The 26,151-nt window shown below is 33.8% G+C and overlaps 3 protein-coding genes across 8 annotated transcripts in view; 1 reads left to right on the top strand and 2 right to left on the bottom strand.

The window, feature by feature from the left end:
- The window catches only part of LOC109539544 (kinesin heavy chain), a 36,203-nt gene extending 19,429 nt beyond the window's left edge, over positions 1–16,774 (top strand). For 2 of the 3 annotated variants that reach the window (XM_048667025.1, XM_019907338.2), the window contains exons 2-18: positions 2,327–2,498; positions 3,337–3,480; positions 3,753–3,896; positions 3,958–4,104; positions 4,163–4,306; positions 4,364–4,675; positions 4,734–4,845; positions 4,905–5,100; positions 5,153–5,378; positions 5,431–5,638; positions 5,700–5,838; positions 6,011–6,168; positions 6,418–6,519; positions 9,089–9,206; positions 9,272–9,531; positions 11,693–11,907; positions 14,591–16,774. In XM_048667025.1, coding sequence (XP_048522982.1) covers positions 2,327–2,498; positions 3,337–3,480; positions 3,753–3,896; positions 3,958–4,104; positions 4,163–4,306; positions 4,364–4,675; positions 4,734–4,845; positions 4,905–5,100; positions 5,153–5,378; positions 5,431–5,638; positions 5,700–5,838; positions 6,011–6,168; positions 6,418–6,519; positions 9,089–9,206; positions 9,272–9,531; positions 11,693–11,907; positions 14,591–14,595 — 2,802 coding nt within the window. In that variant the 3' untranslated portion in view covers positions 14,596–16,774. The remainder of the gene's footprint in view (positions 1–2,326; positions 2,499–3,336; positions 3,481–3,752; positions 3,897–3,957; positions 4,105–4,162; positions 4,307–4,363; positions 4,676–4,733; positions 4,846–4,904; positions 5,101–5,152; positions 5,379–5,430; positions 5,639–5,699; positions 5,839–6,010; positions 6,169–6,417; positions 6,520–9,088; positions 9,207–9,271; positions 9,532–11,692; positions 11,908–14,590) is intronic. The other variant, XM_019907339.2, reaches the window with a different exon arrangement.
- Positions 16,775–19,422: 2,648 nt separating this feature from the next.
- LOC109539547 (brahma-associated protein of 60 kDa) overlaps positions 19,423–26,151 on the bottom strand; it is an 8,798-nt gene continuing 2,069 nt past the window's right edge. The window contains exons 1-8 of one of the 4 annotated variants that reach the window (XM_019907343.2): positions 25,132–25,405; positions 22,469–22,635; positions 22,129–22,407; positions 20,776–20,974; positions 20,537–20,703; positions 20,034–20,241; positions 19,767–19,973; positions 19,423–19,709 (exon numbers count right to left, since the gene is read on the bottom strand). In XM_019907343.2, coding sequence (XP_019762902.1) covers positions 19,554–19,709; positions 19,767–19,973; positions 20,034–20,241; positions 20,537–20,703; positions 20,776–20,974; positions 22,129–22,407; positions 22,469–22,635; positions 25,132–25,251 — 1,503 coding nt within the window. In that variant the 5' untranslated portion in view covers positions 25,252–25,405 and the 3' untranslated portion in view covers positions 19,423–19,553. Of the gene's footprint in view, positions 19,974–20,033; positions 20,242–20,536; positions 20,704–20,775; positions 20,975–22,128; positions 22,408–22,468; positions 22,636–24,227; positions 24,348–25,131; positions 25,407–26,151 lie in introns of those variants that run through there. The other 3 variants (XM_019907344.2, XM_048667032.1, XM_019907342.2) reach the window with 3 other exon arrangements.
- Positions 25,145–26,151, bottom strand: part of LOC109539545 (dnaJ homolog subfamily C member 10) — a 9,302-nt gene continuing 8,295 nt past the window's right edge. Inside the window, exon 13 of the mRNA XM_019907341.2 lies at positions 25,145–25,232. The gene's annotated coding sequence lies outside the window, so the exon portion shown is untranslated. The remainder of the gene's footprint in view (positions 25,233–26,151) is intronic.

The following is a 26,151-nucleotide window of genomic DNA, read 5'->3' on the forward strand; positions in this document are numbered from 1 at the left end:
GAAATTATCTTTGGCAATATTCACTCGCAATTTCAATCGTCTCGGGGATATTGATCAAAATGTTGAAGTTTTACTGCATTTAGAATATTGATTTTTAGAGGCCAAGAATTCAGTTCAGTACTCAGTGGTAGGGATTTATTTAAAAAAAAAGGTGCCTTCAAAACAGTTATGCTCACTCGCCAGATGTTTACAAGTGTTCACTCAAAACGATCCATTGAAATGCGGTATACAGGGTGATTACAGTCGGGCGTTGTCGCTTCTATCAAAAAGTACCTAGAACTTCAATGTTGAATGGGACACCCTGTATATTATTGCACATAAAAAATAATTCTGGGCAGAAAATATTCAAATATCGGACTACATAAGACTAACAAGTAGAGAGGAGCCACAATTTCTTAATGCGATTACAGTTGCAGTCAGCAGCGCACATCTCTGTGAATCCTTTAAGTCTCCTTTAAGGTCTTTTTAATTTCCCGGAAATAATCTTTACTGGAATGCAAAAATCAATACACCTTCATTGAGTAGGTAGCAGATTACCGATCTGGCATCACTGACATGGACATGACAGGTCTGGGTTTCCAAAGCTCTGTGCTTGAACCCGACCCACAGAAAGTTGTTTTAAATTATACAGAGCGATTTGAAATTAGTGGCCCTTCGGATGAAGAGAAAAACGGCGTCGATTGCATTTATTTCATTGGAACGCCTTGTATATTAGCGCATATTCGAGAAGAGCACTAAATTTCCTATGAAATTATATAATATGTTCCTATACCTAAAGCGTAAAATTTCCTAAAAAAAAAGAAGCATTTTAGATATGCTAGAAAGCTCATAATGGTTGGAGATTATGCAATCCTTCTAATCAGCACTTGGCACTAATATACAGGGTGTTCCATTTGAAAACATGCAATTGAAGTCATCGGGGCTCAAGAACCATCACGAATTTCAAGTCGCCCTATATAATTAGAGCAAACTGTTGTATGTGGGGCTCAAGCTCAGAGCTTTCGGAACCCAGATTCAAAATTTCACATGTCGTCATGATCATCGTGTTCTAAAACAAGTTTTCTTGTGTTCTGATTAAAAAATAATTATTATTATTAATATAATAGTTCGCCGCTTTAGATGGAGCTGGAGGTAGGAATTGTGAAGCAAACATACTCAGATTTATACTCAAATATCGAAGTTGTATTTTTCGAGTTAACGGGAAACGTCGTATTGCTGAAAATCTTGTGGGTCGATAGAGCATATCTGATTGGAACTGTGATTAATTTTTTTAAAAATTCGGGTTTTTACGCCGTCGTGAAATGAACCCGAAAAACTCAAAAACAGACACAAAGTTTATTTCTTGTACTTTTTTGTACCAGTCGTTCTGGGTGAAGTCGTCGTGACTGTGGGGACGAACTCGGACAGATTGTTCGACAAGTCAGAAAAAGTTTAAGACTGCTGAAAATTGTAAAATCCACCTTACACGATAAGAAAAAAGGAATAAAAACGAAGACACACGGCGGACAGTACCTAATTTGACAAGAAGAAAATGAACTTAATAAGAACACGCCTCTTACTAGTCCGCCTTTAGCCCAGACATAGGGGTGAAGACATATCTTTTATCTAAAAAAAATTAGGGGGAGTGATTTTATTCGAAATTGTGCATTGCGGCATTCATAAACGTCTAGTGCTGCGCCGTCTAAATCCATTTTGCTTTTTAGCTAAATACAAATCTTTCAGCGCAACCAAGCTGAAACAAATAGCTGAATTCACTAATTTATACTTTTTTCAAGTTTACAACGGAATCTGCATGATAAATAAAATATGTTTGACTTAAAAAAAATTGACTCCTTAAAAATTAGTTGTTATGGATGAACAAAAAATATATATTTGGTATAAACCAAAATAATTTATTGATTATGTAAAAAAAAAATTCAAAAGTTATACTTTCTTTAATAGCTGGTATAGAAAAAGATATTGCGATCGTTTTCTGAAGTATATTTTGAAGCGATTGTTCACATAGATTATTCGCTACCTATTACAGTCACGAACGATAATATTTCACCCAAGAGCTTTCTGAAATTCAAGTTCTAAATGAATATTAACTGAGAATAAATAAAAGCGATTTAACTACCTAAAAGCTCTTTAGCTTCACATGTACATGATTGATTAATGGTTGTCTATGCTACTTCAAACTGGTTCGCTATTTAAGTGTTTCTCAGATCAATTATCAATCATCTTAAAATGTAGATTACTGTCTTTCGATGTCTGCAAATTGCCTATAACGGGGCCCCACTTGAACAACGTTAAAGTGTTTTAAGCTAACCAAATCAATCTATTACAGGGGAAAGTCTACTTATTTGATAAAGTATTCAAACCAAATGCCACACAAGAAAAAGTATACAGTGAAGCGGCCAAGAGTATCGTCTCTGATGTGCTTGCTGGATATAACGGCACCATTTTTGCCTATGGTCAAACATCGTCGGGTAAAACACATACTATGGAAGGTGTCATAGGTAAGAAAAAATATGCATTTCTACTTTCTCAGTGGCTGCAATTTAAAATCTATTCTCTTTGGAGGCATCATCATCATCATCAACAGCACTGTTTTATTTTTTTGCATTTGAATGCTCAGTTTTATTTTAATAAAAATAGAGCCTCAGTTATTGAAATACCATCAATTCTGGTGCATTTTCGCAATCGGATCTGAGAATTCTATCCAAAAAGTGAAATTCCACCTGCAACTACCGTAAGCATTGATTTTCGCTGCAGGAAAGGCATTTTAAAAGCCAAAACTAGAGCAATTCCTGCATTTGTTGCGTTTAATCGATAATAGTTTCGACTGGGGTCACGAATTCAAGCAAGATCCCAAATAAATACGGTTTAGCTTTTTAGAGAAAGCTACATTGTTTCCATAAAATATAAACGAAATGAAAAAAAAAGGAATATATGTTGCGCTCAGCTTATTGTTTATTAACATATCTTGTAAAAAAGGAATAACAATGGTATCAATACAATACAACAATATAATACAACAAGTCGTATCTAGAATTGAAAAGATCTAAAGTTAAAAGGAGTTGAATCTTAAGTCAGCTGGCGTTTTGCGTTGGCCAGAAAACATATTTTCGTTTCGTGAACCCAATCTATTAAAACATGGCTATTTCCTAAACGAAAGGAAATGACGAGCAGTAAACGTCTCAAATCGGGTAAATATTACTTTCTTGAAGCTTTGAAATCAGCTAGCGTTTTTCGTCGGCCAGAAAATACATATTTTCAATTCAATATGTTTAACAGACATCATTCAATTAAATATACAGTCGTTTTTCTATAAATTTATTCACTTATGGTTTACAGGCGATCCGCACAAGCAAGGTATTATACCTCGAATTGTGAACGACATCTTCAACCACATCTATGCTATGGAAGAAAATCTAGAATTTCATATTAAGGTCTCGTACTTTGAGATTTATATGGATAAAATTAGAGACTTGTTAGATGGTAAGTACATGAATATGAATACTTAGGTATGAAGAAATGCGTTTTCAGCAGCAATGTTACAAATGTATGTTCCTTCAGATTTATACTGTTATCGTACTGTATTGTTACCCTGAATAATTGGGATTGGAATCAATTTTTCACATTTGCGTTCATTCCATCACTGTCAAATAAAGAAAAAACATTTCTTGTTGCTTTGATTGCTTTGCTAGAACCCTCTATAGCTTAGCATTGCATTAAAGCATCCGACTAATGAATACAATATTTCTGTTTAGTTTCAAAAGTGAACCTGAGTGTCCACGAAGATAAAAATAGGGTACCTTATGTGAAAGGGGCAACCGAACGGTTTGTGTCAAGCCCTGAGGAGGTATTTGAATCTATAGAAGAAGGAAAGTCAAATAGGCATATAGCTGTAACAAGTAAATATAAATTGATTTTTTAAACCCTGCTAATTGCTAAGTGAGGCGTTTTGTTTCTTAGATATGAATGAGCATTCGTCTAGATCGCACTCAGTATTTCTTATTAATGTTAAGCAAGAGAACTTAGAAAACCAGAAGAAATTGTCGGGGAAACTGTACCTTGTGGATTTAGCAGGTTCAGAGAAAGTGTCGAAAACTGGCGCTGAAGGTAGGAAATCATCCGCGTATGCTGAAAAGTGCCAACACTATTTTTCAATTACCTTCAGGCACTGTCTTGGATGAAGCCAAAAATATCAACAAATCACTTTCCGCATTGGGAAATGTGATCAGCGCATTGGCCGATGGCAATAAAACACATATTCCGTACAGAGATTCAAAGTTGACCCGTATTCTACAAGAATCTCTTGGAGGCAAGTAACAGCAAAAGCCACCCAGTGAACGAAAATAACTTTGCCATGTTTTTTCAGGTAATGCGAGAACAACAATCGTAATTTGCTGTTCCCCGGCTAGTTTCAACGAGTCGGAAACTAAGTCAACTTTGGAGTTCGGAAAGAGGGCTAAGACTGTGAAGAATGTGGTGACTGTCAACGAAGAATTGACGGCAGAGGAATGGAAGAGGCGCTATGAAAAGGAAAAGGAAAAAGTGGCACGGCTCAAAGGCAAAGTGGAAGTTCTGGAAGCCGAGCTCAACAGGTGGCGATCAGGCGAAACGGTTAAAGCGGAAGAACAGGTCAACCTTAACGATATTAATGAAGCTATTACGCCGATTGCTGGTAAGGGTATTTTTTCCTTAATTTTGATGCAGTAATTATTTCTACTAACAATTCATTTTCACAGGTTTGGAAGAAAGCGTTGTGGAAAACGTTGCGGGTCCCATGCCAGCAACTCCAGCTTTAATGATTGGATCAACACTTGGCTTGGAAGAACGGCAAAAACTGGAACTGGAACGGTAATGCGTACACCATCAGTAACTCATCTAAATGTCTATTTCCATCCATTAAATTTCAGAGAAAGACTGTATCAACAACTAGACGAGAAGGATGAAGAAATCAATCAACAGAGCCAATATGTAGAAAAATTAAAGGAGCAGATGCTGGAACAGGACGAACTAATTGCAAGCACGCGTAGAGACTACGAAGCATTACAGAGCGAGATGAACAGGATCCAGCAAGAGAATGAAAGTGCGAAAGAGGAAGTTAAAGAGGTAAGTCTGAGAAGAAAACATACAGCGCAAATTTCTAACTCAGCCGAATTAGGTTCTTCAAGCATTGGAAGAATTGGCAGTTAACTACGATCAAAAGTCCCAGGAAGTGGATGCTAAAAATAAGGAAATGGAATCAATGTCTGAGGAATTATTACAGAAACAGACCAATCTGAATAGCACCACTACTGAATTGCAACAGCTGAGGGACATGAGTAGCCACCAAAAGAAAAGAATTGCGGAAATGTTGAGCAACTTACTAAAGGAGCTTGGAGAAATTGGTATGTAAATTTTTGCTACGTTGGCAAGCTCTAGAACTAATCACTGTTCCAGGCACCACTCTTGGCAGTGAGGGCAGTGAATTGAAGATTTCGAATGATGCCGCTAAGCTTGAGGAAGAATTTACAGTAGCCAGATTGTACATCTCCCGCATGAAGAGTGAAGTTACCAATATTACTCAAAGGTTACAAGACATTGAAAACAAAGAACAGGATAGCAACAAGAAAGTTACCGAATATGAAAAGGAACTAGCCGAATGCAGGTAAGTTTCTCCGTAATATTAAACTGGGATAATTTGCAGCAGATTTACCTTTATTATTCAGGCTACTGATCTCTCAACATGAGGCCCGGATGAAGAGTTTGCAGGAGTCGATGCGGGAGGCAGAGAATAAGAAGAGGATGCTAGAAGAAAGTGTAGATGCACTTCGGGAGGAATGTGCTAAGTTGAAGGCTGCTGAACAGGTAAGATTTAAAATTTCTTTTTTATTCGGGTGAATCAAAAGCTGCCATTTTTCGATCAGAAGCGATGATTATAAAGAAGCAATGTTTTACTGTTCATTTGTTTTACTTTTACGCACATTGTGCGCTGTGATTGACTGTCGACATATCTGGCAAATTATGCTTTTTGTTTCAGGTTTCCTCGGCCAGTGAAAGTGAAAAGAAAGAAGCCGCCGATCTTCGCATGGCCTTAGAGAAGCAAATGGATCAATTGCGGGTGGCGCATCAACAACAGGTTGCTTCACTGAGAGATGAAATTGCAGAAAAACAACAACTAATTAATGACATCAGGGAGTAAGTATTTTTCCAGTGTATTTTTATAATGTGAAATTTCAATATTCAGTGAGCTATTTTCAGTTTAACTATTTAAGGGCAGTAAAAGGATCTAACTGATGTAATAATGAGTCGTAATCTAAAGGAAAAATATTTTTTAATTTTTGGACCTTTATTATTGTATATTCTTTGAGAACAAGGAATTTGAAGTAGTGGCCGACTTCCAAATTTATTTATGTAGCACATTTTTATTTTTATTTTCTATTACAGTTCCAATCAGAAATTGACCCTTGCACAGCAACAACTTCAAGCCGATTACGAGAAGATCAAGGGCGAGGAAACGGAGAAATCTCAAAAACTGCAGGAACTCATGTCAGTATCTCTTGATAACAAGTTGAGGTCTAAATTGAAACATATCCTTAAAACCTCCGCAAGCAATAGTCCCAATATTTCCTTGGAAAACAGCCCGAAAAATTCACCCAACAAAAAAAGCTACGTAAAATCGGTAGTTTCTCCTGTTTGGGAGGATTTTGTTCCATATAAGTACGAAGTTAACTCAAAAATAAGTAAAGATTTAAAGAATTCCGAGAAAAAAGTCAGTCTTAAAGCAGATAAGAATTTGCAAAATTACGCAGCTAAATCGGAGACTGTTAAGTCTAAATCAGAAAAAACTTTGTGTACGATGTCAATTTTCCATATTCATACTTTTCATTTGCATCTCATCGTTTCCATAACCCTGCTATTGGTTACACATAAATGTCCGCAGTATTTGGTCATTTACTAGAGCATTTTATCCATTAGTCAAGTAGAAGAAATCAGCACAAAACAATTGCTTTTTAGAAGGTTTGATACGTATCAGTATTAGTATTTCATGTTGTTCAGTATTTTAGCATTTGCGATTCAAATGACAATATCTTTGGTTGATGATAAATTTAAGACTTAAAGAGTTGCTTGAAATTTCTTCCCTCGTTGTTCCATTTTCCAAATTCCAAAGCTTTTCCCTGTGATTTTAGAATCATATTTCCTATTTTATCGACTATTTTATATATTTTAAATTAATTTTTTATTTTAAAATTTTGTCGCGTTGTCACATCACACGAGCAGCGTCGTTTGGTTAAGTTTTATTTCACTTTGTAGATCGATACTGTCCTGTTTATTGTCTGGGCAGTTTGATTCTAGTTATTACTGCCATGCAGTGTCCATAACGATATTATTGAAGCACACACAAAAACAGTTTTAAATTGTACATTAGTGAAATTTGAGAATATTACAATAAAGCTTTTGAGTTTAGTTGAATCGAAAGCAAAGTAAGTTTAAAGCTGGTTTTTGATGTGTACAAAAATGTTTAAATATGCAATAGTGTAAATAATGTACTTAAGAGAAGTTATATGGATAAGTTATAGAACCTATGTGAAAAGCATATTTTTGAGGCAGATCACTCGTGATGACTTCATGCACAAACTAGTGCAGTTTGGTTAGTACATAAATTGCTACAGTGAATATAATTAAGAAAAAGATATACATGGGTCGATCTAGAATATAAAAATTATGCCACAAGTGCACGAATAAAATTATCTTTTTCGTTCATTTCATCAAAATAAGTGCGGGAAGTTAAACATTGGGAAGCGGTGATTAAAGAAAAGTTTCAAATCAATGGTATTAAAAATGCTATTGATTTTAAACTTTTGAGATACATTTTTTTAACTTTCCGCATTCATTCCAATGAATCTGAAAGAAATTAGATTAAAGAGTAGTTTCAATCAATGATTAAAGCAATTATATTGTATTCTTGAGATTTGCTGTCGGACTAATCACTATTCTGAATCGTTTTTCAAATTTAGAAGCACAAAATTTAAAGTCATTGCACATTCTTGTAATACTAAAATGAAACTCAACTTAAAGGAAAACTTCGTACACAAAAAAGAAAATTCGATGACAGTATTTTCAATAAAGTGTTGCAAGAGCTGATGGCTTATATTTTTGTAAGAATCACTTGTAGTTAGTGCATATTAATATATTTTTTTAACTTCCTGCATTCAATCCGATGAATGTGGAGAATTTAAAACATGTGAAGCTTGAAGATTAAAGAGAAGTTTTAAATCAATCGTAAATAGCAATTATATTGCATTATTGAGGTTTGCTGCAGTGCTAATCACTTTTCTGAATCGTTTTTCTAATTTTAGAAGCACAAAATTGAAAATAATTTCACATTATTGTAATACTTAAATGAAATTTAATTTAAAGAAAAACTTCGAATGCAAAAAAGAAAGTGTGTAGACAGTATTTTGAATAGTCTTGCAAGAGCTGATGGCATATATTTTTCTAAGAATCATCTGTAGATTGTGCAGATTAGTTGTTTTGTTGGAGGCCAAGTAAATGAATTCCTTAGAATTTAATTACTTGATTTTCCTCCCATCTTTTTCGATATTTCTGTAGTGGATTTTAGTGCTAACCAACAACAAAAATTGGTGCAATAACAATAAAAGCAATTTGTGATACTAGAATTTCTTTGAAGGAAAAAAGAGATGATGCCTTAAAAAGTGTAATATCAAAACGTTGTAGTAGATTAATGCAAATTTATAGGGGATAAGTATCAGTAATATTTTTGGTCAAAAGGCATGGACTGATGTGATTTGGTTTACTTAACACTTGCAACATAATTGGAATGAAACTAAAAACAAAATTAATTTATCACTGACAATAGTTTTTCTGACTGTGCATCTCAGGCATGTACACTGGAAACGTGAATCGCCCAGTTTCGCCTTAAACCAAGCTAAAAAGATGCCCCCGTAATAATACTAGCAAATATTACTTGCCAAACCCTCAATTAAAATTTATTTTCCTGTCGTGTGGTGTGGCTTCGCTGCTGCACGTCCGTTCGCCGCCCTTCGGGTGGAGTGGCGAACCGACTACTCATCAGCCCCTCTCATTCTCTTCTTAGAGCCACAAACGATCGGCGAGAGCAGGCGCGCAAAGATCTCAAAGGACTCGAGGACACGGTCGCTAAAGAACTCCAGACCTTGCATAACTTGAGGAAACTATTCGTTCAAGACTTGCAGGTAAGACTTTGCATCACAACAACCCAAAAACGATCATATGTACATAATTTGCGTCCATTCTCCAGGCCCGCATGAAAAAGAACATGTCGAGCGAAGACAACGAGGAAGACGGCGGATCGTTGGCTCAGAAGCAAAAAATCTCGTTCTTGGAGAACAATTTAGATCAGTTGACCAAAGTTCACAAGCAGTTGGTGCGAGATAATGCCGATTTGCGTTGTGAATTGCCCAAGTTGGAGAAGAGGTTGAGATTAACGATGGATAGAGTGAAGGCACTGGAGACTGCGCTCAAGGACGCAAAGGAGGGCGCTATGAGGGATAGGAAACGGTAAGTACATTTTTATTGTTGGAAATTTACTGAATGTTTACCGTTACTTTTCCTAATGGTAATTTAAGTCATTTGAAAAAATATCATACTGATGACCAATAGACGGTTAAATGGGACGTTCTTTATTATTATTTAACGGTTTTTTTAGTAATTGCATGCAATATATGCAAATCTCGCCTATCTACCAGGTACTTTCACGTATTATTTATAAATGTGCTACCCCTTTAGCCTTGTTATTTTGAAAGATTTATATGTGATTTTTGCACCAGTTTGCGGGAGATCTTCCGAATTTTTGTGCAAATAATAAAAATGTAATAGAGTTTTTCAGAAACGTGTACCAGATCAAACTTATACATTTTTTCAATGGCACACCCTGAATTCAGTGTCAAATTATAAGCCGATTTCAGCAAATATATTCTCTATCTAAATTCAGCCGTTTCTAAGATAGAAACGATTAAAAATCGACTCTAATGAAACGCATTTCGAATGTTCAGTTTACGTTTTTCTAAACTACAATTATGTTTTCAATACGTACCCCATTTTCTTGAATACGTATTCGTTTTTGTTTCTCCCTTGCAGCTAAAATGATTCCTCGAATTCTATTTTTATGTTTCTATTTCTGTGCTATTCGCCGTCGGTTAATTTGCATGATTTAATTTACCTGTTTAAAGCATCCAAGGAAATTTATCTGAAAAGAGTTGAGGCTCTGGAACTTTCAGTAGACTTGTTGGTCCACTGAAATATAGCGCATATTCACTATTAAAAATTGCTGAAGTTAAGAAGAAGTAGGTAAATATTTCCGTCCCAAAAGAATGTTGTCTTGCTCCGAATGTTCAAAAATGTACACGAGCAGCTTATTTTCTTAAGTTAATTGTTACACAGATAAACCTTCATGAGGGTGGTTTTCCAATTTTTACATGTCTATGAATCAGGTGTATAATCGATTTTTTCGGACTTTCAAAAATGAAACTGATAGAAAATTCAAATACAGATATCAAATAAAGGACAAAATTACCTTGAAACTGTGGTAGGATTTCTAACTCGTCGTTTTGACCCTTTTTAATTTCCAGTTAATTATAGTTTTAATATAAACTTCATGGAATAAAGGTATTTAAACTCGGAATTATCTTTTCTCCTTGAGATATTCTGTTATTTTCGCTTCGCTTGTTTTTTGTTGTATCCATTTTTAATATAGATTTCATATTTACCACGTTCTCTGCCTGATAAATTTTTGGCAATTAGTTATCGAGTCCATAAATTCAAAAACATTTCTTAATTTTGTTTTTATTTAAATTTAAAAATGAAATCAACTTTGCGAAATACTATCATATGTTAGTTTTTTTTTGACTGGATTTTTTCCCCATTTCGTTTTACATGTACTTGTTTTTGACTGTTTTGGTTTAGGGTTAGATTTTTTGCGTCTTTCTAAATAAAGAAAACATCTTATAAAATAATATATAAGTATTCGTTCATTGGCATACGATTCTATTCATTGGCATCCAATACTTCAAAAGTTTTCTTTAAAAATTTCCAGATTTTTTTTTAAATTTTACCCCTTATTTGCATTTAATTATACGGTCGAATGAGTGTGCTGCTAAAAATTTGAAGCGCTTTGTGTCATATCGAATTGGCATCCACAGGATCTTTTTTGTATTACATCCAAATTACTAGTGTTTTTTCTGCGGCTTCTATTTAACGAACGAAGGCTACGACTGTTACAATTTGTGCAGATTTGTGCTTGGAAAAATTGTAATGAAAGCAAACGTTGGCGATTGTCGTTTTAGAAAAAAAATTATTAATAGTTTTAAAAGAAAAACGACTAAACAAAGACCGTGCAACTCCTCAGTAGGTAGACCTGTTTTTTTCATTAGTCACTAAAAACGAACGAATTTTAATTTAGTTTGGTAATTGTCGCCTTCAGAACTCTGTTATTTAGCAGGACAGTAATAACAGCTTCAAACAGTTTTAATTTCTGTCCATATTATGCGGAAAGTCACTGTTTTATATAATGCTTTTTTGTTCTTTTGAAGAATTACCAACTTTTCACAACCAATTAATTGAGTGGTTTTCTTTTCCGTTTCGGTTTGTCAATTATTATTACTGGAGTATTTTTTTCAATTCATGGTAGTGTTATTAATTTGAAACCGTTTTTTGTTTACAGGTACCAGTTTGAAGTTGACCGCATCAAAGAGGCAGTTCGCCAAAAGAACCTGGCCAGACGGGGTCCAGCGGCCACAATCGCAAAACCAATCAGATCCGGACAACATCATGCGGGCATTACTGGGGCAACTATGGGGGCTTCCATCAGACCTCAGGGCAATAATCCAGTTGATGATACGACGCAGAAACGCAGGTCCATCCTCGTGGGCGGCAAAGGTATTATATGAGTGAATTTTTTGTTTTCTTGCTCCCAGCTCTCTATAGCAGATGATTTTTAACTCAAGTCGGATGAACACACGAAGGACGTGTTTGGTACAGTGAGTACAGGTTCTTGAGGAGGGCAAGAATATAATGAGACCCGCAAAATCGCCTCCCAACATTTGAAAGTGCAGGATTTTCAATGCATTTTATCTTTCATACGGTTATTCAATTGTGCAGCCTTCAGTTTTTTATGAACAATTTTGATAAAAACGCTGTAGCGGGTAACTTTAAAATAACTGTTTAACTTTTGGTGATGACGTTTTTTCCTTATTTAAAAATGTTTAAACAAATAAATAATACGGGATGAATGTTATCGTCAAAAGTTGAAGTTTCGTGCTGCAGCGTTAATATCATTTTTCTGTGGGACATTTGAATAGTCCTATTTTTTAAATATAATATATAACTTTCATCGGTCGTATATAGCTTCTATATATAAATACTATATTAAACTCGTTCTAGGTAAATGGGATGGATGATTCCTTAATCAATTAACAAAGCATTTGGCATTTGCAGTTATATTTCTAATTATTTTCAAGTATTCCAATCCAAGAAAACCTGCAACAAAATTTTGAATGAATTGAAAACAATGCTTAAAATTATTTCAAGGCTTCTGTGCATTATTGAAGTGAAAATGGAAAATGACAAAACCTTGCTAATCAGATGCTACGAGCCAAATATGTCGACATTCATGCAACAAAGATTTTTTGCAATTTTTCCAAAACTAGCTTTCATATAGTGTGAATCAATCACGTATAAAAAACTTGCGACTTTTTTTTACTAGCCCCCAAAAAAAAATTTACCATAATTTGCCGTTTTAGGTTAGTTAATTTTTTACAATTGCGTTTTTGAAATTTACCAGACGTATACAAGACGTAATTAAATTAAGTTTGTTCCATTTGATCGCATTTTTACTGTTAGAAACCAGCTGCATGATTGAAATATGTCTGGAAATATCAAATCGAAAACTGTTTAGTGCAATTTCCTTTATCCTTTAAATTTTAATCCAGTATTTGCAGTATGATTGCGATACGTTTTCTCTTTGAAATGAAGCTTCCAAATTAGTTTGGGTGGTTTAAGTGTGACTGTGGGAGTTTTTGGTCTATTATTTATTTCCTTTTTTTTTCACGTCCTTAATCGAAATAGCTTTGAATATCATCATTTTCAATGTTTTCCACGTTCTCTGGGTGCGTTAAATCAAAATATTCTATATTTTAAGCAATTGATTTTTTATTATGTTTTAATTTCTTCTATTTTGAAAGAAAGTTGATCTTTGCGTAAGTGCAATGAAGTCATGGGGATTTCTCCAATTATTAATAAACATTTATTTATTTTAAAAGAGCTAAACTAAGAGAACTAGGTAGAGACAAAAAAACGATTATGTATTCTAAAAAATGTATATTTTTGCACTTTTTTCGGACGTGAAAATCACATTAAAGATAAACAGGTTTTTTATTTTTTCAATGCAACTTACCTTGAAGATGTTTATATCACAGCAAAAAGCCATTTAATTCACACTTAGTAGGTCCAAATAAATTATGACTTTCTATGTATAGACTTTTACAACTTGGTTACAAGTTCTTATCGAAATTAAATCAATAAAATTGCGTAGTTGTAGCCCTCATTTTCTAGCTGTTTGGCAAATAATTAATCCAGAAAAAATATAAACTTTCAATACGCAATTAGGCGTTTATTTTTCCTTTTATTATCAAAAAATAAGTACATCCCTGATTTGAAAGAATAAATATTTAAGAAAAGTTCGATTTAAAAGGACTCTCGCAATTAATAACATAACGTGAAAGAAGTACGCAACATATTTTTAGTAACGAGGCCTCATATAAAAAGGTATTTATTTTACACCAAATAAAATAATGACAAATTTGTGTTCCTTTTTCTTAACCTTCTGTGGGTGGCAATAAAAATGCGACGTTCGAGAATGTAGTACACAGAAAATCCGACGCATTTAACAAGGACGTTCCCATTAAAAGGACATTTTAAAAATCGTCCACAAAAAATATTGTCTAGTTATTTATTGTTTCTTATTATACCTGTGCCAATGGAAAATGAACCAATTCAATTATTCATAAATTTTTTAGTTTATTTCCCATAAAAAGTTGGATTGTTCCACTGAACTCCAAATCTTGTTAGTTGCACACTAACGTTTATTAATTTTCAATTATATTCGTACTTACAGTTTTGTTAATAAAGTGAGAAATATTTATTAAAATATTGGTGACAAAATGGTTAATACATGAAAAAATCATTATTTTGATATCGTCATATTTTACTTTAGTCCGTAGAAATGATAAACAGATGTCAACCATACAAGTCAGTATTTCAAAAAAATTGTTAAAAATAGGGCGACGGAAAAATGAATTCCAGATCTGCTAGTATAATTTTGTAAAGAGTAAAAAGCTGATCTAATTATGTGATACTTGTTTTTAAATAATTTGCACAAATTTCTATTTTCTTTGAATATTTCCGAAAGTAGAATAAATTTTCAACTAAAAAAAAACTATTTTGTTGAACATCAAAATACGCAAATTTTCCCCAATGTAACCGACTCAACACACTTAACTGGACTGAAAATAAATGTTGGTAATATATTTTGGATTGTCGTAAATATTGTAATCTTTTTCAGATTAAGCATTTAAGTAAATGCCACCACAATAACACAGGGTGCTCCCTCCAGCCTGTTTTCCCGGAAAACCAGAAAATTAACCCAACCATATTAATAATACCAAAAATATTGCTGATACTTTTCCCTATTTATCGATTCGCGGGGCTTATCCCGTTTAATGTGCTTTCAAGGCTTAGTTACAATTAGAAAATAAGGTGCACTTAATTCAGATCACTAATGATAATAACTAATATTAATTATTCAAGAAAATACCAACGTATTACAGTAATAGTGACTATCTTGTTTCCATTTCTCTGTCAGATTTGATTGGTTACAAACGCATAAAACTGATCTTTTCCAACTTGGGTTAACACAACTATAGTTTATAGCTGCTAACTTTTCATAGATTTATACTTTGATACATAAAATTTTAACGTTTTGAACAATTATAAGTTAGGCAGTGAATTGAATCATCAAATTTGACAGACATTTTAGACTTAGTCTATGAGGTCTGCTTGCACGGTTTTAACTTCTATATATCCAAGTTTGGTTCCGTGATAGGTACACTGCTGAAGAAGTAAAGTGAAGCAAATGATTCGTAAACAGGCAGATAAGGCCACTACTTTCTAAGCGGCTGAGTTTTAGGTCGCCTCGACTGGAGCGATGAGGTGCATACTTTAACTGGGCATCGTGCAAGTGGGCCCGAAGTATTCAATGTAAGATTTTTAGATTAATCGAGCAAATCACGACGTTTGAAAAGGTATCGCTTTGATTGTTCAGAATTATTGCTTAACATTAAGTATGTAATTTATCAGCTCTTGGTCCTTATTAAGCATCGAACAATACCAGAAATATTTGAAACCATTTATATGCCTTATGTGATTTAACTACTCAAATAGGTTAACGATTAGCCTAATACCCTTAAATCAGTTTGCTTCGTGTTTATGGTTAATTGTCACCAAATATCGGTGAATATTTATTGATTTTGATGTTCTAGTTACTGTCGAATAATACATTCATAATAATTGTTAGAAGCAAATCGACGAACTGCAATTGAACTAATTTTATACTCAATACAGTTTAATAAAATTAAATGAAAATAAATGCACATAAAAGGGCTGATAAAACTCGCTGGTTATTATTTCGAAGAGTTGGTAGGTGATGACTAAATGGTACTAATGTTCTTCTAGAAAGTAAGCCCTCATATTTTGGGTTTAAGGCGCCTTTACCAATTTGAGACAAAATTTTTCAAATCGGGTCTCGAAACATCTGCGCTAACACTCTGAAATGCTCCGAAACACAAGGCCCATTCCGTTTGTCGTTTTGTCTAAAAGTGGTAATCCAACATTATGCTATAGACAAATTTAAAACACTAAGCTGCACGTATAATTTAAGCGGAATCGTAGATATTTTTTTTAAATGATGCCCTATTTTTATGGTAATAGTGTACAATCATTAAAATGTCAGTAATTTCCCGAAAAGTAGTATGGGTTCGATTGTTGTTTATATTCATGGCAATGTTTCTATTTTGTATTATAAAGATTGTTTTGGTGTAATTGCTTTGTACTTTTTTAGGATATTAAGTTATTAAAATATGTTTTAAAAAATGGAGTGCTGGCTTGACAGGTGCAAGTCGCGTGAGCTACTCTGCAAAAAAACTTAATAACTGAAACTGGACTAATTTTCCTAGCACTGATCTATGCCGTGCAATTGTAGGAAACTAGTGTGATAGTTTGAACTTTTTTTTGATAGACAGCAACGTCCGAAAGGAAAAGTTGTTTACAAGAAAAAATTCAATATATATTTTTATTTGTGATTAGGTTCCTTCCTACCCCTTGCCTCATTTTATGAGCTGTATTCTTTTAATTGTCTTATTCCTAAGTGTCTTATCAGCAGCAGAAGATTAACAACATCAATCAATCAGCATTTATAGCATCTGAAGGCATTTTTTGCATTACCAATTGAACCCCCCCAAATGCTGATGAGTCACTTGGTATGTGTATTGTTTAGCGTTTATTCGAATCAACTGTTTTAGTAGAATGTTGAATTCGGTTCTCATCTTAGATAAACTTCACTTGGATTTTTGACAGTGCTAAACTTCGTGTAGTAGTTATATATATTTTTAGTGAAAGCTTATAAAGTCATTGATGCAATTAATTTATTTACTTCATGGAAATTATATTCTAATAAACAGTCGAAAAAACAGTTCTGGTTGTGTTTTTAATACGGAAGAAGGCAAAACGTCCCATTTTGAGTTATTCTAAAATGTTCTTATTTGCACAGGAGTCAAGAACTGATTGATTGTTCTTGTTTGTTGAGTCTGGTTTGCAAAGTAATTTAATTAATAGTCAAGAAGTTATTATTTTATTTTTTCAGTCAATCGCTCAATTAGAGAAAATTCAACAAGCAACATACAATATAATTTGTGTTTTTGCGAGTCATAAATTATCTTTATATTCGAAGGAACGTAGTCCTTCGAAAGTAGAGTCCGTAACTTTGTCGCGTGTATTGGTTCAACAAAAAAATAAAAAACTTTGACAACAGAAATCTTAAACGCACATCTATCGAAATCCAATAGTATAAATATGTAATTCTTTATTTTTATTAGATTTTCGACTATATTTCAAGAGCTATTCGAGATAGGTAACCGAACTTTTGTACTAATTTTACCCATACTTCTAGCTACGGTATAAACGTTAACTTGCCAATTTTTGTCAGTTCATGAGATTTTGGAATCCACTGGAATTATTTTGCTTTAACTTTTACATTGAATTTGAGAAAATGGCAATTTAAAGGGCCGTGGTTTTCGTTACAATAAAGGTACCATCTAGGCAAAAGCTTGGATGTCAGCCATTCATAATATTAAAAATAAATATGTTTTCTATTTATAAAAACCAATGATATTTTTTCCACTCACAGATTGGAAAACCCATTAATGCAAGTAATAAGTTATTATATAATTTATATGATATTCAGCTAATAAACATTGTAGAAATTGAAATCTAGCCACATCCGTGTTTTTGATTCAGCTTAACTACTTGGAGTAAAAAAATAACGTCCTTTCAATTTGCCAGTTTCCCCAGTGATGTAAATGCTAGGAGAAAAATAATCTGATTTCATCGCAAAATCTTCGGCACTGGCAAATAAAAAAATGCGATTCCAACGCATATGAAGTAGCTGTAAGTAAGAGTAAAATTGTATCGAAAAATTCAGTGGAACATCTCAAGAATTGCGCAAATTTAAACCAAAAAGTTTTTTATTATTTATATTAACACCTTGACATTCATAGCTATTTGAGGGCATTTGTATACATGTTAATAGTTTATTTTCCTTTTTTGAAGATGCTATAAAGCTGGTGAAGTTATGCAACTTGGGGTTCGGATCACCCTGTGTATTGAAATTCCTATTTTATAATGTATACAGGCTGATCTAAATGAAATCGAAACTCGATAAAATTTCTTAATTGCGGAAGACTGCTTCCCATGTGGCATTGCAAATAAACATGATTTTCGTGTCTGTTGTATCAATAAGCTGATAAACAGACAAACACCTTGAGAATAGACAAATATTGATTTCTGTGATATTCTCTACTGGATTTCTCAACAATAGAGTAAAGTAAGTATACGCTTAACCGATATTATTTACTTCAAAACTGCAATCGTCATTCGTGAAGGTGATAAGCGCATATATTTTTTTTTCGATAAAACATCATACTTTATTTACTTTTTGAATTCATATACAAATTTTAAATACTTTTCATGATCGTGATTAATCGGAAATTTCTCCGTTATTTCTATTTATAAAATTTTACCTGCGAAAGTATACTCACACTCGTAATTTTATTTAATATTGCAGGGTGATCCAGAATAGTCATAGTAATTCAAATTAGAATGTTTTCAAACAAAAAACCACAGGCTTTTAAATAACGCATACCCTCGTATATTGTCAGTTTTATTTATTCAGGATTAAAATACCTTTTGCGTTTGCTCCTTTTATATTCGCTAACAAATAGTTCCTCTATAGTTATGGTTTATAAGAAAATTCTATTTTTCTAAATGCCGCGTTATATTTGGTAGTTTATTACATGAAATTGCGGTTATCATGAAAAACATTTGCTTATAGATAATAACAAATAACGTTTGTTAACAAGAAAAATATAAAATATTTTAAAAGTAATTTAGCAATATTTAAATATGCTAATTTTGACGATTATCATGATCACTCTGTAATATGTCAGGCAAAAATTTTGCATAAAATATGTTAATAGACACAGACTATTCATCAGCAACATGAAAGTGGTAATTTTCCTCGTTACAGCCGAATAACAAAAAACTTTCGAATTGTCGCTCATAATTCCAAACCATTTAGATTATACATATGCATTTAAACAAAGTAAAGTGTTTATTATATGACGCACAATTTAAAATGCTAGTTTGTTACCTTTACCTAATTGAAAATCCCATTTTTGAAAAAATAATATCGCCAAAGTATAAACTGATTTTACTCTATCGCTGGGACACCCTGTACATATATATATCAGTCAGTATAGTCAAAAGACGACTGTTTGTACAAATTCCTACTCAAGTTTCCGAATTAATGGAAAATTATTAATAACGTACGAATTGCTTTAATTTCCAAGTTTTTTTTAAATATGTAAGTACCTCTTTAAAATCGATCGAATGTGAAGGGTTCACATTCACCTTCTGAAAAATATAAGCCAGAATTATGCATTCGACCTATCGGATATTTTCACTAATGACCCAAGAGTTTAAATTGAAATATCAAGGAGTCTAAATTCTGTTGGTGTTGAAATTATGCTAAAATTGCTTTTCACTTTGCAAGTAAAAACAAAACACACTTTACTTTTTATTACATTTTACCACTCAAATATTTGTTTAGCTGTTAATGGAAAATCATCGTTTATGTAATGGATTTAACAGTTACACAATCGCAAAGAAGAAAAAAATGTATTTACTCCCTACCATTAATTGTTTCGGATTCCCAACGCCTGTTCCAATTCCGCACGTTTCTGCTGCACTTTTGTGTAAAAATAACGACACACTGCCTCTTGGGCCCATGGCTGATAGAAAAAGTCTGATCTTCGTTCTTCTTCGGGATTACCAACGACATCGGTCATTGTCTGAAACGAAATTAATTGTTTATTTGAGCAGCTTTTTTTATGAGCTGTTATATTAACCTTCAAGTCTCGAGTCTGTGATACGATCCATTTATGGATAAACTGTTGCGGGTCCTTGGCAAAGCTCAAGAAAAATTCTCTATGAGTCTTTAATGAATTAATAGTATCCACAGTTTCATGGATCTTGGAATCCAGTCCTTGTATCTCCTGTTGACTGGCGGTACTCAGTAAAAAGTTGTTCATTTGAGCCTTTAGAGTATCATCCACCTGGGAGCAAACAATTAAAAATTAGATCATTTTCAAATTACCAAATAGGCTAAACGTTACCTCAACATCAATGTCGTAACATGCGGTCTGTTTGCTTTCAGCTCCACCTTCTACTGAAATAACATGATTAATAACGATTGGATCTGGAGGATGCAATAGAGGATTCAATCGTTGCGGAATCTCGGCAAATTTCATTTTAGAGCAATTGAAGATTTGTTCTAAATATTTGTCGCATACAATGAATTCACGCTCATGTGAGTCTTGGAGTCTAAAATGAGAAATAGATACTTATTACAACACAGCTATTTATTTAAGGTGTTGAAACGCCATACTTGTACACTTAAATGCCTGATCAACCCTCTTTTTAAATGAGTCAATCGCATTTGTAAGTATTAATGAAATTTCTCTTTATTTTCGAAAATTAAAAAAAATGTTCAAAAACGTTTAGACGTTTGAACATAAATAAATACAACGCCCTTATTATTTGATTAGAGCAATCGAAACACTTTTTTCAAACTTTTGTCAAGCTGACAAAAAACAAACTGCCAACAACTGAAACTTACTTGTGAGTTTTAATATATTGCCATAAAGCTGAAATGATTACTGGGCGTGTTTGGGTGTGAACACCCAATAATCTGGCCAGTCTCGGATCCAGCTTAAATTGCAACGGTTGATAATCCAATAGTAAAAGGATTGTACACCTTACATTTTTGTCGCCTGGTCTTTTCACCTAAAGATTTGATTAAATAAAAACAGCGTTAATTGAAATAATCAAAATGCAACCAAGTGAATAAATTTGTACCTGGAAACCATCAGTTTCCTGAGTGGTTAGAGTGCGATGCCACTCAACTAAATGGTTGTCAGGTCCGTACAAATCCTTGTCCAGCTCGATTACTAATGATTTAAAAAATGACGAGAACTTTCTCTTCACTTTGTTCGGATCATTTTTGGAATCATCCAATAGTCTTCCTTCAACACGCAGTTCCCAAGAAGCAACGGATCTTTAAAAAAAAATTTAAAAATATTATAGTTATGCATGCCATTTCCTGAATAGGACTTAATTTGAACCATCAGTTTAAATGTAGACAAATAACTTTATTGCTAAAAAGGAAATATTTATTTTTTAAATAGTTAAAGTGGTTACATATTTATAAGGAATTGTACTTGCAAATCACATCAATGATGGATCTATAAATTCGTTGCTATAATAATAAAAATACATAAAATAAATGTTCCGAAACGCAGTTTTTCAACTGAATGCCCAAAAACATTGCTACAAAACCCGAATTTGAATGAGTACTTTCATTCTATCAGTTTTATTGCAGTTGGTTGTAGCAAAAAATATATTAAAAAGCGGCAAAATAAAATTCTTTATTAGTTCATTTTAGCAATGGTTTAATTTTTGAAGATTTGAGAAACTAGCACTTAAATAAAGTTCCGTTGACTGACCATAAATGCGTGAAATAAGGAATAGGCTTTGGGCTATGTCAAAAAAAAATCATAATAAAAATAATAAACAAATCCAACTGATGATAGGTCCGAAACTAGTCCTCGGAGTGGTTGCTCCCAGTAAAACCTGTTCCTTATTTCACGAAACCAGCAGCTGTTATTAGCATTCAAATTAAAATATAACAAAAAATTCGAAATATTTTGCCAATGTACTTTATTCGAACCACTGCGGCAATAATCATTAATTGCGCTCATTATTACCTATAACACACCCAAAATGCGTTTAGTATTGAGCAGCCGTGGATACAAATATAAAAAATATATTTATTATAACAATTATTAAACTATTTTTTTGGTAAACTTTTCTTTGCTCTACTTAGAATGCCGTAAGTAAACTTTCAAAAAAGTTTTGCTTGGTTTTTATTCTGTTCTATTTGAACCGGAGATGAGAATCAGTCAAGGTAATAAAACCTTGTAAAAACATAGGAATTTCTACAAAATAGGAGAATCGCGGAATAACTGAAAAAAAAGTCTTCGATACGTTCGAATAGGATTCTGGTACGTTCTAAAAGTAAATATATGGTGCTTAATAAAAAAAATATTAGATAAAAATTTCGCATATCAAATTCATAGAAAATTCAAACTTAAAAAAATAAAAAAATCCGAAAACGAAAGCACGTTTTTTGTGTTCTCTGAGGCTACTCACCCTTCTTGTCCTTGACCATCAGGCGCATCCGGACACGGCTCTTTAGCAGGATAGAATGTATTGGAAATAAAAATCCTAAGCTTGCGTTTCTGCTTCATTGGCCTCTTCAATGCTTCTTGTATGTCTAATCGTTTGCGCATTATGGTAGCGTCTAGTTTTCTCTCGAAAGCCAGAAGGTCCATGTAAGCTTGACTTTCCGGCACTAAATCTCGTACTTTTTGCGGAAGAATCTTGTCGGCAAGCTTCTTCTTCTTTTTACTAGTACTATGGCCGTAGTCACTGAAATTAAATTGGCCGATTGCCCTACCGGAAATAATCGACTAAATCAATTGATCAATACCTTTTCTGTTGCAATGAAGGTCTAGTATCTACGGGACGTTTTCCCCCTGGAGGTGTTTGAATTGGTCCACGCATTGGTGAGTAGGAAGCGCCGGAAGGACGCTGTTGGATTAGGGATCCTCCACTTGAGTTAATCGCAGTTGGGGGGTTACTATAACCAGCCCGTTGCTGAAATAAGAAAAATGCCACGCTGGTACAATAAGAAACAGTAAATGAGTAAAACGAGTTAAAGTCGTAGTGAAGATGCCCATTCGTTCTTTTTTGCTTAGCGTTAGTTATAATGATAGATAGAATTGCACAGAAAATAGAACATCTGTAGGTGTTTTGACGAAACATGAAAGGATTTTGCTCGCGACGCAGGCTCGGCTCGTTAGACCTGCACGCACCATAAGACTTCTTAAATGATATCTAACTTGACGAATAATTGAGTTCTGGAACTCCAGGCACTAGCAGAAGATCACACTTTAAAGCATCTTGATTTTTTGCTTTTGCTACAACTAGCAGTTTTAAAATTTGTAAACCATCAGCGTTACAGCATGCTAGGAAGGTAACGCGTTGTTTGTTTATTTTTCCTCTAGTGCAGTCTTTTACTGGGTGCCAACTAGGGCATTTTCGGCCAACATTTTTCAATACAAGGCAGCATTATACATCATTGTATATGTAATTGGGTAGGCGAGAGACCTAAGTATTTTATTTTATTCGCAAATGCTCTTATAGATGGATCGGCAGTACATTGACCACTGGATAAATTTTCGCCACACACTTTTAAAACACGCAGATCACCGTCTTTTTTGAAGTTGGACATTCACCCCCTGCTAGATCTAAAACTATAATTTCTATAGGACTCTAAAAATCGAGTACATTTTTCTTATAACTATGAGTGATTAAAAGAAAGAAAACACCGGTTTTTCCTGCAACTCTTGTTGCGTAAATTAAGTTCATGATTCTGAAGTTCTTTGTTGGTAGGTTGTATAGTCCATTTGTTAAGTTGTTTTAATATAAAACAAGCGTTTCTTATGTTAGATGCTTAAGTACCTTGTTTTTAATAGGTATTGCCTTTTCCGGGTGCCCTGTTTTAAAAACGTTGCCGGTTACAAATCAACATACAAACGGATAAGTATAAAGTAGAATTTTTCTTCTGCTGCACGCTGATTTTGCATGTGTCTGGATTGCTCGTAAATAAGTGCAGCATGTGTATACAGAGCTCCAATATTCCGCGAAATAAAAAAGCTATGGACAATTTACAAAATGCTCGAAAATTGGGAGAGTTGCAATTGCAATTTTGGCCCTATCGATTCAAGAAACCGGTGTTCCCTGACAAAACGGTCCCATATGGATGCTCTTGTGATGTACGCACATATGTATGTGCGTAACAAAGCAATTTAAATTTTTTTAAATTAAACTATTGATCGCTCTTTCATGTTCTTCTGGTCTTCTGTTAAAAAGTTTTTTCGTTTTTATTTATTATTCCCAGTCCATTATTGAACTTCATGATTGGTTCTGGTAAAGAATCCAGTTCCGAAATCAAATCCTGCAATCGAGCAAATTAAAACTTGATTTTAGCTAAAGTTTATCTAAGAATTCTTGAAAGGTGTGATTTTCCACATTTGATGCATTATTAATTGACGAAATTTCAACAAGATTATATCTTATTTATGCGTAAGCGTGAAAAACCGACAGCGCGTAAAACGAGGGACTACGGTATCTCGATTATAGATAGAAACAATTTCAATATTCCTGTCACAAATGAGAATACTTACATCGAGCAGCAGATCTGCTAACACAGGAAAAACTAAATGTGGAACTTCCATTTACTTTTTCAATCTTCACAATTAAAAGAAAATAAGTAAAACATTATTATGTTTGGTACTCTCACCCTTGTGGGAATTTACAAGAGCATAACCAATATTCTAAAAATAATTTACTTTGGTTTGGCTGGTTTTTCACTTTATGTACATAGGTACTATCGTAGAAAAAAATATATATTTTATTAAGGCAAATATTTTATACCTTTATATGTAGTTCGAAGCTAAAGCTTAAAGCTGTTGAAAGAGTACTAATGTTTATTGCAAACATTTGCGATCCCTTTCTTGTTATTTCAGTTATTTGTACCTAATCTGGTACTTATAATATTGTACATATTTAGAGATGTTAGTGGATTGGTCTACTTTTGAGGCATTTAGTTGCACATCAATGGATTTCTAAATACGAAGTAAGAAACGAAAAAGGGTTCTGAAACTGAAACTGCACATTGTGATTCGCACAATTTACCTTACATTTGAAAGATTAAGAGCAGTGCACTAAACACATATTTAAAACGCGTCTGCCACTCTCAAGAGGCTTGTTTTCATGCTTTGAGGTATCATTTCTAGACTGCAATCTTGCAAATTTTTGTAAGGGATTGATTGTAAACAAAAACCGAATGGTAATGTGCAGATTTGAGTCGTTTTGCCTCTAAAATCAACGACATTCTTTACGCCGCTTCAATCATGGTTCAACATTGAATTACAACCCTCCACATAGTTACTTCTCTAGCTTATTAGTATGTATCACTACTTCATAATCTTTTAGTGCTTTAAAACAGGTTTTGAGGATAATGTATACCGATAAATTATAACCATATCAACTCAATTTTCGATTAGCTTAATAAAACAAAATTGTTACCGGAAAAGTTTGTTGTTGACTGTACTGTCGCATCCCAGGATTTTGAGGCTGTGGATACCGTTGGGGAGGAGGCCCGCCCGCTCCCGGGCTGGCTCCAGGTACTGGAAAACGTTGAGCCATTGCAGTAATATTCTGCTTAGTAGGTATTTTCCATAGAGTTAGTAAAATAAATTACTTTATTTGCTCGGATGTTTTCGAGTGGTTTTCGAATAAACAGCACATAAATTAATGTTGACAACTCGCAAACGAGCGACACTTGGGTCTAGCGGCAGCCCAGATATTTTTGTATGCGAGCATCTTGACATTTCTGGCCCCGGTGAATGGCGCGCAGTTTGAAAATTTACATTTAGCGCCCTAAACTATTTTTCTAAATACATACACTTATTATTTATTTTAAATCTTCGGTACTTTTATTAGGCACTTATGGCTTAATGCAATTTATTTAAATATGCTCATTCAATTTGTTTTACAAGAATACTCGGCGCTAAATGTAAATTTTCAAACTACGCGCCATTCACCGGGGTTAGAGCTGTCACGATCATAACATGAAAAAATATCCTGGGCTACATCTAGATCAAAGTAGCTTTCCTTACGTCAGTCAATATTTCCCGTCACTTCCACGAAGTATGAAATGCCACAATTGGCATCGGGGCGGTGGGGTTGATGCCAATTTCAAAACCCGACTTTTGTAACAAGTTTCACAGAAAAATGGATTTTACCATAAAAAATTATGGACGCCACATAATTGACATCACAGATTGCTGGTAAATTACGCGTACAGAACTTCCGTTGGGTCAAACCAGAAAGTTTCTGACTGAGGGTGTCTTTCGGATTGCAAATAATATTTAGCAAAATTTTAAATACTTTATTACGCATGGCTAATACATAGAATCACTTGCAATCACAGGTTAAAAATATTATTTGGCATCTTGCTAAAAAAATATTATCAGTAAAAAAACCGGTCATTCAACTTGAGAACGCTTTATTACTTTTATTTTGAAAACGAACCATTCTATAAAA

Source organism: Dendroctonus ponderosae, unplaced genomic scaffold (assembly GCF_020466585.1).
Source record: "Dendroctonus ponderosae isolate FM_Combo_2020 unplaced genomic scaffold, Dpon_F_20191213v2 Dpon_F_20191213_5, whole genome shotgun sequence".
NCBI lineage: Eukaryota > Metazoa > Arthropoda > Insecta > Coleoptera > Curculionidae > Dendroctonus > Dendroctonus ponderosae.